The sequence below is a fragment of the Triturus cristatus genome, chromosome 4_1 (genome assembly GCF_964204655.1).
Source record: "Triturus cristatus chromosome 4_1, aTriCri1.1, whole genome shotgun sequence".
Taxonomy (NCBI): Eukaryota; Metazoa; Chordata; class Amphibia; order Caudata; family Salamandridae; genus Triturus; species Triturus cristatus.
Window position 1 is genome coordinate 1,093,198,489 of NC_140585.1, and position 18,775 is coordinate 1,093,217,263.

Sequence of the window (18,775 nt, forward strand, 5' to 3'; positions counted from 1 at the left end):
TTAAATTGTTGCCTTTGCACCCTCCTACCTGCCTTCAATTTTCAGAGTCCGTGCCCCTGGCCTCTGCCTCTCAACAGTATCCTAATGAACAACTAGATTGCTAACATTCTATATTTATTACAAAAGTGTGGAGCGCCTGACATCATCTTGATGTAATCAAAACTGTAATACCTAGAGCATTCCTTTAGAAATTACATATATGAGAGGGTCTTATTGGCATCAAAATTATGGTTAGTGCTCTAAAAGACTAAAATAAGGACATATTTTCTGAGTTTTCAAATAGCGACAAAGCACTTTTAAATTATTTGTTATCTTTATGTTTTTTTATCTAGTTGACAACTTGATTAAATGTTGCACATAGGGGAGAGGATGTGGTGTTACTTCCAGAACTGCAGACTTTGCAACTGGGGAACCAGGTTGAAGTTTCTGCTTCAGCTCGACATTCTGTGATTCTGGTCAAATCACTTAGTCTCCCCATGTCTACAACCAAAATGAATTTGTTCTTGTGTGATGTAACCAATGCTCATGTAAAGCACTCCAATACCTGACAAGTCTGCACTATATAACACTGCAAAAACACAAAGTAATAAGTGTTTTGCACACTTCTGTCATTGGGCTATATTTGGGCTATATCTGGGTGATTTTGGGCTACATTTGGGCTCTTTTGTCTCCGGTGGCCATCTTGGGAGATTTATTTGTTATGAAGTTTCCTAATTTCCTCATGTACTGCAGTCTCCTCAGTCGGAAATGCTTTCAGTTTTTTACTTTGATTCCATCATGAAGGTATTCAGATATGTCACACATTTGCCATGAATTCTGAATGTTAGCACTCTAGTTGCTCATTAGATCACTGTAGTAAAACTACTGCTCACCATGGAAGTCTGCTCCTGGTATTAAAAGTGCATGTTTCAGTCTGCATGTCAGAATTTTTTAATGAAATAGAAGAGGATTTGAGAAGTCACTCAAAATGTGCCCTCATTTTCTTTCTTCAGCATTAATCATAATTTCTATGGCAAAATGAACCCCCTCATTGTGTTCCTTTTTAAATTAAATGTTTTAAGTGTTACCAGTTTATTCCAATCAAGATGGCTTCAGGTGTGCCATACTTTTGTCATAATGAAGACAGTAAGTGCTCTAGTTGTTTTTAAGAACATTCTTGGACATTCTGTCATTGGGCTATACTTGGGCTACATCTGGGTGATATTTGGGCTACATTTGGGCTCTTTTGTCTCTGGTGGCCATCTTGGGAGACTTATTTGTTATGAAGTTTCCTAATTTCCTCATTTACTGCAGTCTCCTCAGTAGGAAATACTTTCAGTTTTTTAATTTGATTCCATCAAGAAGGCATTCAAATGTGTCACACATTTGCCATAAAATCAGAATGTTAGCACTCTTTTTGCTCATTAGATCACTGTAGTAAAGCTACTGCTCACCAGGGAAAACTGCTGCTGGTATTGAAAGTGCATGTTTCAGTCTGCATGCCAGGATTTGAGAAGTCACTCAAAATGTGCCCTAATTTTTCTTTATGCAGCACTAATCATACTTTTTATGGAAAAATGAACCACCTCATTTTGTTCCTTTTTAAATTAAATGTTTTAAGAGTTACCACTTTAATCCAAGCAAGATGGCTTCAGGTGTGCCATACATTTATCATAAGTAGGACGGTTAGCGCTCTAGTAGTTCTTTGGAACACTCTGGAAAGCTGCAGTAGAACACAAAGGAATCAACTGACAGTCTCTGCCCTTGTTGGATGTACATGTTTTACTGAGAATGTCAGACTTCATTCTCACATGACTGAGAAAGATAATGTGAATTTACAGAAAATAAGCTCTCAGTTTAGCTTATAGATCACCTTCCAAACCTCTGTGGTAAAAGCATGAGAAAATATTTTTCTCTCAATCATGATATCCCAGCAGAAGGCTTTTTCACATGGTGAAATCACCTTAGAACATACCACAATTCCTAAAATGAGTATGGTACCATCAACAAATGATTTATAATGTAACTAAAGTCTTAAAATCTTCTATTAACTGCAATGCTTTTTAATGAGGTGCTATCATGTATATTGGTCCCAAGATGGCTGCCAACACTTCTTGGATGAAGTGCTGACAGCCAATCAGATCTCAGGATGAGATGTGTGGTTAGGCTCCGCCCACATATATATATTGATTTAAATGCTATTTTCTCAGGAACTACTGAACAGATTTACACCAGACCTACAAAAGGCACTTCCTCGACCTGAGGACTACCTCTCTGCCAAATTTCAAGTAACTCTGTTCAGCCGTTCGGGCTGTAGCTGTGTCTAAAGGTCCTATGGAAAAATGCATGGGAAAAACGCGTTTTGGGACCCCCCTTTTTTCTCAGCCCCCGCTTGACGAATCCCCCCGAGACTTTCAGGGTAGGAGCGGAGCGTAGCGCCCCACCTATTTTGAAAATTTCGCGAGGATTCATCGACCGGCGCCAAAGTTATTCCAAATAGAATGTTGCGGATTTCCTATGGAAACAGGGTCCTAACTATAACTATCTACTGGCGACCGCCAGTAGATAATATATATATATATATATATATATATATATATATATTCCAAAGGAAGAAAGCTCCCACTTGAAGCACCACACCCAGCGTGTTTTTCACCTTTTATTTCAGCAGGCGTGCGGATGGTACAGCACAACATTTCCAGCATTCATGAGTGCCATACGCGTTTCGGGCTTCCTAGCCCTTGCTCACTGGCATCTTGCAGGGGAAACAGCAGCCAAGGTTTTCACCGTTCTCACAGCGATTCTTTTAAGTCCTGCCTTTAGTGGGCGTGGCTAGATGGCATTATGGTCTTTGAAGTCCTTGTAATGCCGTTTTGTCCCAAATTTTTTTATATCCCCCAATGGGTTACCAGAATTAGTCTAGCTGGTCCTCCGCCTTAGTCACCTCTCTGAACGGCCACGTTGGTCCTCTTCGCCACACAGTCATCAGCGAACGGCGATCAGGAGCTGCGATATCCGCAGCGGGGTGCTTCGCGACCGGGATGGCCGCAATATATTCCAAACGAAGAAAGCTCCCACTTGAAGCACCACACCCAGCGTGTTTTTCACCTTTTATTTCAGCAGGCGTGCGGATGGTACAGCACAACATTTCCAGCATTCATGAGTGCCATACGCGTTTCGGGCTTCCTAGCCCTTGCTCACTGGCATCTTGCAGGGGAAACAGCAGCCAAGGTTTTCACCGTTCTCACAGCGATTCTTTTAAGTCCTGCCTTTAGTGGGCGTGGCTAGATGGCATTATGGTCTTTGAAGTCCTTGTAATGCCGTTTTGTCCCAAATTTTTTTATATCCCCCAATGGGTTACCAGAATTAGTCTAGCTGGTCCTCCGCCTTAGTCACCTCTCTGAACGGCCACGTTGGTCCTCTTCGCCACACAGTCATCAGCGAACGGCGATCAGGAGCTGCGATATCCGCAGCGGGGTGCTTCGCGACCGGGATGGCCGCAATATATTCCAAACGAAGAAAGCTCCCACTTGAAGCACCACACCCAGCGTGTTTTTCACCTTTTATTTCAGCAGGCGTGCGGATGGTACAGCACAACATTTCCAGCATTCATGAGTGCCATACGCGTTTCGGGCTTCCTAGCCCTTGCTCACTGGCATCTTGCAGGGGAAACAGCAGCCAAGGTTTTCACCGTTCTCACAGCGATTCTTTTAAGTCCTGCCTTTAGTGGGCGTGGCTAGATGGCATTATGGTCTTTGAAGTCCTTGTAATGCCGTTTTGTCCCAAATTTTTTTATATCCCCCAATGGGTTACCAGAATTAGTCTAGCTGGTCCTCCGCCTTAGTCACCTCTCTGAACGGCCACGTTGGTCCTCTTCGCCACACAGTCATCAGCGAACGGCGATCAGGAGCTGCGATATCCGCAGCGGGGTGCTTCGCGACCGGGATGGCCGCAATATATTCCAAACGAAGAAAGCTCCCACTTGAAGCACCACACCCAGCGTGTTTTTCACCTTTTATTTCAGCAGGCGTGCGGATGGTACAGCACAACATTTCCAGCATTCATGAGTGCCATACGCGTTTCGGGCTTCCTAGCCCTTGCTCACTGGCATCTTGCAGGGGAAACAGCAGCCAAGGTTTTCACCGTTCTCACAGCGATTCTTTTAAGTCCTGCCTTTAGTGGGCGTGGCTAGATGGCATTATGGTCTTTGAAGTCCTTGTAATGCCGTTTTGTCCCAAATTTTTTTATATCCCCCAATGGGTTACCAGAATTAGTCTAGCTGGTCCTCCGCCTTAGTCACCTCTCTGAACGGCCACGTTGGTCCTCTTCGCCACACAGTCATCAGCGAACGGCGATCAGGAGCTGCGATATCCGCAGCGGGGTGCTTCGCGACCGGGATGGCCGCAATATATTCCAAACGAAGAAAGCTCCCACTTGAAGCACCACACCCAGCGTGTTTTTCACCTTTTATTTCAGCAGGCGTGCGGATGGTACAGCACAACATTTCCAGCATTCATGAGTGCCATACGCGTTTCGGGCTTCCTAGCCCTTGCTCACTGGCATCTTGCAGGGGAAACAGCAGCCAAGGTTTTCACCGTTCTCACAGCGATTCTTTTAAGTCCTGCCTTTAGTGGGCGTGGCTAGATGGCATTATGGTCTTTGAAGTCCTTGTAATGCCGTTTTGTCCCAAATTTTTTTATATCCCCCAATGGGTTACCAGAATTAGTCTAGCTGGTCCTCCGCCTTAGTCACCTCTCTGAACGGCCACGTTGGTCCTCTTCGCCACACAGTCATCAGCGAACGGCGATCAGGAGCTGCGATATCCGCAGCGGGGTGCTTCGCGACCGGGATGGCCGCAATATATTCCAAACGAAGAAAGCTCCCACTTGAAGCACCACACCCAGCGTGTTTTTCACCTTTTATTTCAGCAGGCGTGCGGATGGTACAGCACAACATTTCCAGCATTCATGAGTGCCATACGCGTTTCGGGCTTCCTAGCCCTTGCTCACTGGCATCTTGCAGGGGAAACAGCAGCCAAGGTTTTCACCGTTCTCACAGCGATTCTTTTAAGTCCTGCCTTTAGTGGGCGTGGCTAGATGGCATTATGGTCTTTGAAGTCCTTGTAATGCCGTTTTGTCCCAAAATTTTTTATATCCCCCAATGGGTTACCAGAATTAGTCTAGCTGGTCCTCCGCCTTAGTCACCTCTCTGAACGGCCACGTTGGTCCTCTTCGCCACACAGTCATCAGCGAACGGCGATCAGGAGCTGCGATATCCGCAGCGGGGTGCTTCGTGACCGGGATGGCCGCAATATATTCCAAACGAAGAAAGCTCCCACTTGAAGCACCACACCCAGCGTGTTTTTCACCTTTTATTTCAGCAGGCGTGCGGATGGTACAGCACAACATTTCCAGCATTCATGAGTGCCATACGCGTTTCGGGCTTCCTAGCCCTTGCTCACTGGCATCTTGCAGGGGAAACAGCAGCCAAGGTTTTCACCGTTCTCACAGCGATTCTTTTAAGTCCTGCCTTTAGTGGGCGTGGCTAGATGGCATTATGGTCTTTGAAGTCCTTGTAATGCCGTTTTGTCCCAAATTTTTTTATATCCCCCAATGGGTTACCAGAATTAGTCTAGCTGGTCCTCCGCCTTAGTCACCTCTCTGAACGGCCACGTTGGTCCTCTTCGCCACACAGTCATCAGCGAACGGCGATCAGGAGCTGCGATATCCGCAGCGGGGTGCTTCGCGACCGGGATGGCCGCAATATATTCCAAACGAAGAAAGCTCCCACTTGAAGCACCACACCCAGCGTGTTTTTCACCTTTTATTTCAGCAGGCGTGCGGATGGTACAGCACAACATTTCCAGCATTCATGAGTGCCATACGCGTTTCGGGCTTCCTAGCCCTTGCTCACTGGCATCTTGCAGGGGAAACAGCAGCCAAGGTTTTCACCGTTCTCACAGCGATTCTTTTAAGTCCTGCCTTTAGTGGGCGTGGCTAGATGGCATTATGGTCTTTGAAGTCCTTGTAATGCCGTTTTGTCCCAATTTTTTTTATATCCCCCAATGGGTTACCAGAATTAGTCTAGCTGGTCCTCCGCCTTAGTCACCTCTCTGAACGGCCACGTTGGTCCTCTTCGCCACACAGTCATCAGCGAACGGCGATCAGGAGCTGCGATATCCGCAGCGGGGTGCTTCGCGACCGGGATGGCCGCAATATATTCCAAACGAAGAAAGCTCCCACTTGAAGCACCACACCCAGCGTGTTTTTCACCTTTTATTTCAGCAGGCGTGCGGATGGTACAGCACAACATTTCCAGCATTCATGAGTGCCATACGCGTTTCGGGCTTCCTAGCCCTTGCTCACTGGCATCTTGCAGGTGAAACAGCAGCCAAGGTTTTCACCGTTCTCACAGCGATTCTTTTAAGTCCTGCCTTTAGTGGGCGTGGCTAGATGGCATTATGGTCTTTGAAGTCCTTGTAATACCGTTTTGTCCCAAATTTTTTTATATCCCCCAATGGGTTACCAGAATTAGTCTAGCTGGTCCTCCGCCTTAGTCACCTCTCTGAACGGCCACGTTGGTCCTCTTCGCCACACAGTCATCAGCGAACGGCGATCAGGAGCTGCGATATCCGCAGCGGGGTGCTTCGCGACCGGGATGGCCGCAATATATTCCAAACGAAGAAAGCTCCCACTTGAAGCACCACACCCAGCGTGTTTTTCACCTTTTATTTCAGCAGGCGTGCGGATGGTACAGCACAACATTTCCAGCATTCATGAGTGCCATACGCGTTTCGGGCTTCCTAGCCCTTGCTCACTGGCATCTTGCAGGGGAAACAGCAGCCAAGGTTTTCACCGTTCTCACAGCGATTCTTTTAAGTCCTGCCTTTAGTGGGCGTGGCTAGATGGCATTATGGTCTTTGAAGTCCTTGTAATGCCGTTTTGTCCCAAATTTTTTTATATCCCCCAATGGGTTACCAGAATTAGTCTAGCTGGTCCTCCGCCTTAGTCACCTCTCTGAACGGCCACGTTGGTCCTCTTCGCCACACAGTCATCAGCGAACGGCGATCAGGAGCTGCGATATCCGCAGCGGGGTGCTTCGCGACCGGGATGGCCGCAATATATTCCAAACGAAGAAAGCTCCCACTTGAAGCACCACACCCAGCGTGTTTTTCACCTTTTATTTCAGCAGGCGTGCGGATGGTACAGCACAACATTTCCAGCATTCATGAGTGCCATACGCGTTTCGGGCTTCCTAGCCCTTGCTCACTGGCATCTTGCAGGGGAAACAGCAGCCAAGGTTTTCACCGTTCTCACAGCGATTCTTTTAAGTCCTGCCTTTAGTGGGCGTGGCTAGATGGCATTATGGCAGGACTTAAAAGAATCGCTGTGAGAACGGTGAAAACCTTGGCTGCTGTTTCCCCTGCAAGATGCCAGTGAGCAAGGGCTAGGAAGCCCGAAACGCGTATGGCACTCATGAATGCTGGAAATGTTGTGCTGTACCATCCGCACGCCTGCTGAAATAAAAGGTGAAAAACACGCTGGGTGTGGTGCTTCAAGTGGGAGCTTTCTTCGTTTGGAATATATTGCGGCCATCCCGGTCGCGAAGCACCCCGCTGCGGATATCGCAGCTCCTGATCGCCGTTCGCTGATGACTGTGTGGCGAAGAGGACCAACGTGGCCGTTCAGAGAGGTGACTAAGGCGGAGGACCAGCTAGACTAATTCTGGTAACCCATTGGGGGATATAAGAAAATTTGGGACAAAACGGCATTACAAGGACTTCAAAGACCATAATGCCATCTAGCCACGCCCACCAAAGGCAGGACTTAAAAGAATCGCTGTGAGAACGGTGAAAACCTTGGCTGCTGTTTCCCCTGCAAGATGCCAGTGAGCAAGGGCTAGGAAGCCCGAAACGCGCATGGCACTCATGAATGCTGGAAATGTTGTGCTGTACCATCCGCACGCCTGCTGAAATAAAAGGTGAAAAACACGCTGGGTGTGGTGCTTCAAGTGGGAGCTTTCTTCGTTTGGAATATATTGCGACCATCCCGGTCGCGAAGCACCCCGCTGCGGATATCGCAGCTCCTGATCGCCGTTCGCTGATGACTGTGTGGCGAAGAGGACCAACGTGGCCGTTCAGAGAGGTGACTAAGGCGGAGGACCAGCTAGACTAATTCTGGTAACCCATTGGGGGATATAAGAAAATTTGGGACAAAACGGCATTACAAGGACTTCAAAGACCATAATGCCATCTAGCCACGCCCACCAAAGGCAGGACTTAAAAGAATCGCTGTGAGAACGGTGAAAACCTTGGCTGCTGTTTCCCCTGCAAGATGCCAGTGAGCAAGGGCTAGGAAGCCCGAAACGCGTATGGCACTCATGAATGCTGGAAATGTTGTGCTGTACCATCCGCACGCCTGCTGAAATAAAAGGTGAAAAACACGCTGGGTGTGGTGCTTCAAGTGGGAGCTTTCTTCGTTTGGAATATATTGCGGCCATCCCGGTCGCGAAGCACCCCGCTGCGGATATCGCAGCTCCTGATCGCCGTTCGCTGATGACTGTGTGGCGAAGAGGACCAACGTGGCCGTTCAGAGAGGTGACTAAGGCGGAGGACCAGCTAGACTAATTCTGGTAACCCATTGGGGGATATAAGAAAATTTGGGACAAAACGGCATTACAAGGACTTCAAAGACCATAATGCCATCTAGCCACGCCCACCAAAGGCAGGACTTAAAAGAATCGCTGTGAGAACGGTGAAAACCTTGGCTGCTGTTTCCCCTGCAAGATGCCAGTGAGCAAGGGCTAGGAAGCCCGAAACGCGTATGGCACTCATGAATGCTGGAAATGTTGTGCTGTACCATCCGCACGCCTGCTGAAATAAAAGGTGAAAAACACGCTGGGTGTGGTGCTTCGAGTGGGAGCTTTCTTCGTTTGGAATATATTGCGGCCATCCCGGTCGCGAAGCACCCCGCTGCGGATATCGCAGCTCCTGATCGCCGTTCGCTGATGACTGTGTGGCGAAGAGGACCAACGTGGCCGTTCAGAGAGGTGACTAAGGCGGAGGACCAGCTAGACTAATTCTGGTAACCCATTGGGGGATATAAGAAAATTTGGGACAAAACGGCATTACAAGGACTTCAAAGACCATAATGCCATCTAGCCACGCCCACCAAAGGCAGGACTTAAAAGAATCGCTGTGAGAACGGTGAAAACCTTGGCTGCTGTTTCCCCTGCAAGATGCCAGTGAGCAAGGGCTAGGAAGCCCGAAACGCGTATGGCACTCATGAATGCTGGAAATGTTGTGCTGTACCATCCGCACGCCTGCTGAAATAAAAGGTGAAAAACACGCTGGGTGTGGTGCTTCAAGTGGGAGCTTTCTTCGTTTGGAATATATATATATATATATATGACGATACAAAGAAGAGAAAACGCACTCTCAGAGGTCAGTCGTTTTTTAATTAACAATCGCTACGCGTTTCGACACAACTCGTGTCTTGCTCACACGATTTTTTGCACGGTTCCCAAACGTACATATAGTCATACGTAAACACAAAAGAAGTACTACCATATTGCTCACTCTAAGCTGTGCGTATGGCCGCCATTTCTGAACGGGTTATAAACTCATGCAATTGAATGAGTACGTACATGTTCCCTTCACAAGGAGTCAGCAATTGGACTGTACAACAAGATAATACTAAGCATTACTGAACTGTAAATCATAGTAATGAAAAATTGGGTGACTGGTCCGAGTTTACTATACAATGAACTGCTGGTGCAGACTTGAAAGCATTGCTAAAAACTTTATCGATTGCATGTTACCTCACACGAACAGATTTCTTATAAAACAGGGTTACTAAAGCCAGGTGAGCTATAAGTATATACGTCAAGCGGACTAGTGCCGCATACGTTAATGTTTACGTGCTGACATGCCGAAATACAAAACCTGCTAATTGTATATTTATGATGCCCAGCTTGGGGTTCTCGGACTCAGAACCCAATTATTGATTTATCAGAGGACTAGTGCCCCACATTCAAAATGCACCCATAAAATCTGAAAGCATACCTCAAATGCCAAATGGCAAGTTAAAGCTGGGAGCAGTTAGTACTTCTAAATTACAACCACATAGTGGTTAACGCCAAACAAAATAACAACAGTGCATGCTATAGAACAGTGAATAAAATGTGCAGTTCTTATCTCATAGAGCGTGTTGTGGCATCCTCATGAAGAAAAGGGTAGGGAACCTGTGCCGTGTCTTTGAGAAGTGAATGGTCCCTTCCTTTCCTCCTGGATGGTAATAAAAACATAAGTTAAAATTACAAACAGCTCTAACTTATTTTCAGACAATCTCATCAATGTACTAACACATTATTTGAGCTAGCATACAGTAGCAAGGAGGATATTCAATACAAATCAAAATCACTGGACATGATTCAAAGGTTCAGTCATCATGCAAATGCGTTGCCAGTTCCTCGTCAAGATTGTGCCCCCCTGGAAACTTGGTTTCTAGCTCCATTATCCATTTAGATTCTCTCTTTCTCAGGGCTAACTCTCTGTTACCTCCGCTTTTGGATACATGCACCTGTTCTATGGCGAAGTACTTCAAAAGAGAGTTGTTGGACTGGTGTATATCCTGGAAATGTTGTGCAATGGGATAGTTCTGGTCCCTGTTGGTTATGGCTCTAAGGTGTTCCTGTATCCACTTCTTAACCATACAAGTTGTACTCCCAACATACCAGAGTCTGCACGGACACTCCAGGATATATACTACATAGTTTTTACTGCATGTAAGGAACTGTGGGATAGTTTTACTTTGTTGTGATCCTGTAATCTTGAATTCCTTGACCATGTGGCTAAATTTGCATGCTTTGCAATGGCCACATGGATAGAAACCTTTAAGATTAAATCGGTTCCTATTGGGTGTTTCTGTGATGTCCCCTCTGACCAATATGTCCTTCAAATTCCTCCCTCTCCTGTATGTTATCAGGGGTCTGTCACTGATGGTGCCACCAATGATAGAATCAGATTTCAAGATTCTCCAATTGTCAGCCAGCATTTTCTGGACCTGTTTAGATTTGTGATTGAATGTAGTTATCACCCTCGTTGGTACTTCATCCTGGTCATTCCTGGTAGAGTAATCTAGGGCTTGGGGTCTACTGATTTTATTGATCTTATTTTTGGCATTATTCAATACCCATTCCGGGTAACCTCGCTCCCTGAATCTACCTAGCATGAGACCTAGTTCCTTCTGGAAATCTTCCTCCGTGCTGCAATTTCTCCGTGCCCTTAATACCTCCCCGAAGGGGATGCTCCATTTAAGTGGCTCCGGATGAGCACTGTGGGCATGTAGCAAGCTATTCCCGGAAGTTTCCTTCCGGTGTAAGCTTGAAACCATGTTACCATCCTGTATTGTGATGACGGTGTCTAGGAATTCAATTTTATTACTACTTATGTTTGAGGTGAGATGTATGTTGTAGCTGTTGTTGTTCAGTTTACTAATGAATTTCCTAGCTTCCTCTTCATTGCCCTTCCATATGACGAAGAGATCGTCAATATATCTCAACCACACCAGGACCTTCCTAAAGTCTGAATCCATGTCACTGTTGGCGCGGAGCTCCTCCTCCCACTTACCCAGGAAGAGGTTCGCAAAACTAGGTGCGAAGCACGTTCCCATGGCCGTGCCGCGGATCTGTTTGTACAGTTCACCATTAAATAGGAAGATATTGTTGTTAAGGCATAGCCTCATCATGTCAGCTAACATGTTGGTGTGTTCAAGATAGCAGATGTTTCTTGCCCTGAGAAAGTGAAGACATGCTTCAATGCCCTGGGTGTGATCAATGATGGTGTATAATGAACTCACATCCAGGGCAATGAGTAGATATTCTTCTGCCCATGTGATGTCTGAGATTTTATTCAGAAAGTCTTTGGTGTCCCTAATATATGAGGGTAACTGGGTGACATACTCCCTAAGGAAAAAGTCAACGTATTTAGATACATTCTCGTTGACATTACCCAATGACGAAACTATGGGTCTCCCTGGTGGTACCTGTGGATCTTTATGTATTTTGGGGAGTAAATACAAAATAGGTAGTTTGGGGAAATCCTTTTTGAGAAAACAGTATTCCTGCCATGTAATGAGCCCCTCTTTTTGCCAGTTAGTTAGTTTTTCCCATGTGTCGCTTATGCTGCAATTGTAAACATCAGTGGTACATTTACAATAAAAGTTCACATCGGATAATTGTTTCAGTGCTTCATCGATGTACATACGTTTGTCCCACAAGACAATATTTCCTCCTTTATCTGATGGTCTAATTACCATACTATTGTCTTGTGCTAGAGATAGAATAAAGGTTCTTTGCTGATTAGATAGATTGGAGTCTAAGTTCTGGCGTGTACCAATTCTATGTTTATGTTTTATCATTTCCTTCGTCACCACTTCATGAAAGGTGTCTATTGAGTCGTGTGGCAGAGTCGGAAAGAAGATCGATCTGGGCTTGAAAGTAGTGCAAGCTGCCTTATGTGTACTAACACCATCTAGATCTACTGCAGTCTGAGTACCCCCAGTGCCCAATACAGGATCTGCTAGAGCATACATTGCTTCAAGGACATCCGCATTACCAACATTGAGGTTCGGTTGAGACCAGATATCGGATTGTTGATCATCACTTTCAGGTGGTCTGGTGTTTCGCAAACTATGCCATTTTTTCAATTTAAGTTTCCTTATAAACTTGAAGATGTCAACCCTAGTGTTGGCATAGTTATACAATTCAGTGGGACAATAAGTCAAACCCAAGCATAGCGTGGTTTTTTCTATGGGTGTTAGAAATCTTGAGGATAGATTAATGATAGTTCTATTTACCATTTCTTCATCCATAATTAGTACATTTTCCTCTGGCCTCCTCTTTTGGTTCCCACGAGTGCCTTGCCTGTTTCTCCTTTGTCGGAGCTTGAGTCTCCTCTGTTTGGACCGCCCCTGCCTCTTCCTCTTCCTCGTCCTTGCCCCCGGCCGCGACCACGTCCCCTCCTCGGAGTGGTCGGTTGAGTATCTTCTTTTTGTCGCCTTGTCCTCATGACACGAAATTCGTCTAAAAAAGACGCAGGTTTACTTGATATTTCCGCCTCAGAGGAAGTACTGGCTGTAGTATCCGAAAGGTCTGTGTCTGATTCCTCTGTTGGTAGCATTTCAATTGCTACTTCCGCAGTTTCGGATATGTTTCCTTGGCTGTCTTTTTGCTTGTAGAGATGGTCGTATTTTTGGCTGTACGTTAAGATGCGACCACTCTCATAGTCGGCACAATCTCTATGTAGCTTCCTCTGTTTGCGTGATTTAATGTCCTCTTCATATCTCTTGAGCCTGTTCACAAGATCTTCTTTGAATCTTTTAATGTCTTCCTGGTCAGTACTTTTTTTGAAATCCTCATTGATCAGTTCCAATTCTTTAATTATTTCCTCTCTATCTTCCCATGCGTATTTTATGAGAATCAGAAGCATGTTCTTAGAACTTAGGGCCGAATTATTTGCCCATTCTTCGAGCATCCGTGGATTACGTGCTTCGTGCGACGGGGTAATATATATACGTAAACCCCGTGGTACCATCTCCTTGTCAACATAGTCTTGGAGTGAGACTGCCTCCCACCATTTAGATGCTTCCTGTTTCTTTAACTTCTCATACCTCCGCATTTTGATGTTCAACGTATTTACATCCGGTTTACTAGTTGGGACTCCAGATTGGCTTCCTTTACCTGGAGCTCTTGCAAACAAAGTTTGTGCTTCTCTGCGTCTTTCACTGTCACTCTCCATATTCATAGTCGATTCCTTCAAAGTGTAGCATGCACTCCGTATCTTTTGTCATGCGCTTCGGGAACCCGCAGACAAACAGAACAAATAGTGCCTGTTACACTGTCCAATTTAATTAATATCGATAGACCTCCCCGCTTACACGTAGGCGGTTCCTGATGCCTTGGGGTGTAATGCTGCCCGAATCTTAAGGGAGTTAGGAATAGCCCTGCTGCTTAACACGTATCCCGCTTCCGTTGTTACAGTACAGTACTGTTATTCTGTCTCTTAACGTGTGTTACATCTCAGGTTCTCTAGAGGCAAGTACCGGGCCCCCTCGCACCCGCGCCAGGAGGGTAACCACTCGCGCACAAAGTGCCCGCCTGCCACCCTCCCCCGCAGTGCACTCCGGGACCCGGCTTACCTCCTGTACGAGCAGGCTCCCGTTCTCCTCCCGATTCGTCCGTCCAAGTAGCCTCCACGTGTCCCCAAAGGCCGGCAAGTGATCCCTCCGTTTGCAATCAATACCAGTCGGGTCCTTCCGGGATCCAAGCCCTAGTCAGGTGGTGCGCTGTCCGGCGAACCCAATGCCGGATAATCCAAATGACGATACAAAGAAGAGAAAACGCACTCTCAGAGGTCAGTCGTTTTTAATTAACAATCGCTACGCGTTTCGACACAACTCGTGTCTTGCTCACACGATTTTTTGCACGGTTCCCAAACGTACATATAGTCATACGTAAACACAAAAGAAGTACTACCATATTGCTCACTCTAAGCTGTGCGTATGGCCGCCGTTGGCGGCCATACGCACAGCTTAGAGTGAGCAATATGGTAGTACTTCTTTTGTGTTTACGTATGACTATATGTACGTTTGGGAACCGTGCAAAAAATCGTGTGAGCAAGACACGAGTTGTGTCGAAACGCGTAGCGATTGTTAATTAAAAAACGACTGACCTCTGAGAGTGCGTTTTCTCTTCTTTGTATCGTCATTTGGATTATCCGGCATTGGGTTCGCCGGACAGCGCACCACCTGACTAGGGCTTGGATCCCGGAAGGACCCGACTGGTGTTGATATATATATATATATATATACACACACACTTATATATTCATATATAAACCCAAGTCATCTGAAATTCTGAAGATCCCCGAAAACCCACATGTTCCACTCGTTCTGCGACTTCTAACGGTTCTGTAACTTTTCCCTGCATGTTATTTTGTACTTGTATCTGCTTATTTTGTCTGCAAACCCTCTAGCCCGGCTGTAATACAATAAAGAAATAACGATAATTTGTCAAACATGAAGAATAAATCCTGCCTTGTGATCTACATAAAGTAACGTACTGATGTACTATAACTGTTGGTTTTCTCATTCAGTTTAGCATTTGAAATATTGGAGAAGATTCCCAACCCAGATGTGATTGTTGTTTGCTGCGGTGGAGGTGGTTTGCTTTCTGGTATTGCGTCTGTTGTCAAACTTTCATCCCCTTCGACAAAAGTGTATGGTGTGGAGCCAGAAGGAGGTAATTTTCTTCCATTTATAATCAGGCAGCTACTGGACCAGGCCAAGCCCGCAAGGACACTCAATGTTCCTGTTTCAACAATGGCTTTCCTCTTCCTCCAACATTACACCTGTGCTCCAATCTGGACCATTCATATTGTTACACAATTTCCCTTCACGCCCATGTTAAGTGTGAATAATGGTCTAAAACGGCTTGGCAAAAAGAGAACGATCAGACCTGCTCTCACGAATATAACATTGTGGTAGTGGTATATGGAGATATTAATAATTTTCTTTCTAAGTTGTAAAAAAATCTGAGCTTAGCTGAATTGGGAAACAATGTGTAATATTGTCATCTCTGCAAATGAGAGTTTAGGTCTGAGTGAGGGACAGGCAGGAAGGTAATGACCATTCACACAACAGCAGTCCTTTTGCAATACTGGACTTTTTACATGAGTCCTGCTGGTTTGGCTGTGGAAAGTGAAGGTGGATCAAACAATGCAAATGACTGAATCGAATCGACATATCTGGGCAGATATTTCAATTGGATCTTCATAAATACAAGGTGTTTGAAGCGATCGTCACTCGTTGAAGTTGTGCAATGCTCTTTACAGCATCCTTTGAAAGTTACCATGTACTTGAAACTATTGTTATGTTAAGTTACGAAGTTTCACATAGCACATGTCCTGTTATTTGGCACAATAACATTCTTACTTGCAGAAATGAATCGGCAGTTGTGGGTATGGCCAGCGAGGGTCATTTGTGGGTTGTCCCTGGGTAGACCACACCCCAATATGGTGAGAGTGGTGTTGGGCTGTATGAAGGTCTTGTGCCGCAGGGGGTCCAATTGTACTTTCCAATGTGTTTGTTCAGTGTTTGTATGAGTGGGTGTTCAGTGTTTGTATGAGTGGGTGTGTGGAGTGTATGGGTCCAATCTCATTGTAGAGAGTTTTAAAATCGCATTCTTCATAATCAAGTTAATTATTTGCGCGAAACAAAAACCCTGAATTGTACCATTTTCGTTTCAACAGCGTGCACCATGTATAGAAGTTTTATTGATGGGAAACCTGCATTCATGGACGCAAAAAGCATTGCAGCAGGATTAGCCCCGCCATTTGCAGGTAAGATTGGTTGCATCACCCAGACCACTGGGCTAACACCTATTCAACACCACACCGGAAATTGCACTGCTCTCACAGTCTCTGCTGGCATAACCTGTTCCTATGTTTGTTCCTAGGCACCATCGCATTTGGAATCTGCAAGGAACTTGTAGAGAAGGTGATTCTGGTCTCCGATGAGGACATAGTAGAGGCGATATCAGTTCTGTACCGGGCAGGGTTGGTTGTTGAGCCATCTGGGTCAGCAGCATTTGCCGCAGTTTTAAAAAATAAAATTCCCGACATTAGTGGGAAAACAGTGGTAGTTGTGATATCGGGGGGCAATATTTCACCAGAAGAACTCAGTAGTATTTTTATTTAAATTAATATATTTTACCCGTTTAATCATCCAAAATGTGTTAATTCCTTAAATGGTTACGGACGCTTCTAAGAGATTGTATGATTTGATATACGGACAGCAGTATCCCAACAAGCACTAGCAAAGCCAATTAGTCTGGTTATAATGTGCTAACACATGCACACACAGGCATGCACAAATGCTCTTGGCACACTTTGCATCCCCAAACACTTATCAGCATTTTACAACCAGAACTATTGGGTTTGTCAATACTTGGGGGAAAGTGCCAAAAATGCATTAGTTTCTGTATAAACTATAAGAGATGCGGAATTAAACATGACAAACAGTGTGATGACTGAGTATACTTTCCACATGTAAAGCAGTTCCCCTTGCCTTCCATTGAACACACTTGTTAGAGGGTGGAATGATACACCAGTTATCCAATAGTATGAGGAGACAGTGTTATACTCCTCATAGTGGAGCTAAAGCTCACTCAATGTCTGTTTTAATGAAGCTAGTAAAAATGGTTCTAACAGACAGTTGCGCTGCCAAGCCAGACCTAAAAAGGCATTAGAACTCAAATATTTTCCTTGTAGTTCACACCATTTCATGCGGATGTATCAGTTGTTTTTTCCTTTGTTATTCCACAGTATCCTAATTAGTTAGCTAAAGTAGTGTTAACCTAGTTAGCAGATAGTTTTGACATATTTATGAATGTGTTTCAGCATTTACGTTTGAAATTGAAATTAAATTTACACTGCGCTTACTAACCCTGACGAGGTTTCTCTATTAGCTGGTTTTGTAAAGATTTTAAGTATTCCTACAATAAAAAAAATGGATTGTTGTTAAATTAGCAGTTTTCATATATGCAGAGGTGATCAACATTAGTCTATGAGAGTAGCAGCCTGCCAAGTATTTATCCAGCATGAGGTACATTTAACAATTAATCTGAAAGGCAATCATTTGCGTTTTTAAAGGCTTTGGTTAAAATCTGGTCTTCATGGAGACTGCTGTTGTGTATTAAACTTGGAAGCCCCGGATCAAATATATGTGCAAGACATGGACAAAACTCGAGCTTAAAGAGATTTACTGATAAAATTGGCATTTTGCAAATTTACAAACTCAAAATATACCTGTATAAAAAAAATTGTTATAACATTAGAAATGCAAACAATAAACAGTGTAAAGCACTTTCAAAGAGACACACATTTCAACCAAGACACAACTAGTAGAAGAAAACTTTTGCCTACCTTCATCACTTTGATTAAAATATGTCCAAACATAAGATCTGTAAAAGAAAAATGATCAATTCAGAGAATAAAAATGTTCAGATGCTGTTTCAGACAGCACCATGACACATTGCCTTATTGCCATGTCTGAGTGCTTTGATCTCTGGGCATGTACAGGCGAAGGCAGACTGAGTCCTTGGTACCATTTTAATCTTAAGATTGCCTTCCTGGATGGGTGGGTGGCGGGTTGTGGCAGAGGAATAGCTGGCCGGTTGATGTAATAGTGAAATCGGTAATTGACCTGCTCTTTGGCAGGGGTGATAGAAGCGAAGAGTGAACCTACACGCCAGTGGTCCTTCTATAACGGCAGATGGTGCCCGTATTAGGCATTCCTTCGACTCTACGTCCTGCCGAACCCATCAACAGTAGATAAGTTGGCTCAGTAGTTATTCTTGTGGAGTTTTATATGAGGAAATTTCACTTGCTCTCTGGCGTAGAGATGGTGTGTTGCAGAACATGAAGACCGATGCTCCAAGGACTTTCCCTCGATGGTTTGACCGCATAGACGAGTGCTTGTCAACCAAAGATTCAGGGGGAGCGCAGTGGAGGCCAGCTACTGCATTATGCAGAGTGATTTAACTGTAATCCTTTACTTCATTGGCAGTGAGTGGACCTTTTGAAAGAGAGGGTGTATATGTTTCACTTGAATGGGCATGCCCATACGCACTGTGAGGTTTTTTTTTAGTAGAATTTATGTATTACACTGCTACCTAGATTCCCCAAACATTATCTGTTCTCTTAGTATAATCATGGAATATAATTTGTGTTTGAAAA

At 44.9% G+C, this 18,775-nt stretch overlaps 1 protein-coding gene across 4 annotated transcripts in view; it reads left to right on the top strand.

Annotated features, from left to right (window-relative positions):
- The window catches only part of LOC146856067 (uncharacterized), a 171,379-nt gene extending 153,465 nt beyond the window's left edge, over positions 1-17,914 (top strand). For 2 of the 4 annotated variants that reach the window (XM_085654079.1, XM_085654080.1), the window contains 3 exons: positions 15,134-15,279; positions 16,289-16,378; positions 16,495-17,562. In XM_085654079.1, coding sequence (XP_085510205.1) covers positions 15,134-15,279; positions 16,289-16,378; positions 16,495-16,736 — 478 coding nt within the window. In that variant the 3' untranslated portion in view covers positions 16,737-17,562. Of the gene's footprint in view, positions 1-15,133; positions 15,280-16,288; positions 16,379-16,494 lie in introns of all 4 variants that reach the window. The other 2 variants (XM_085654083.1, XM_085654082.1) reach the window with 1 other exon arrangement.
- The last annotated feature ends 861 nt before the right edge of the window (positions 17,915-18,775 follow it).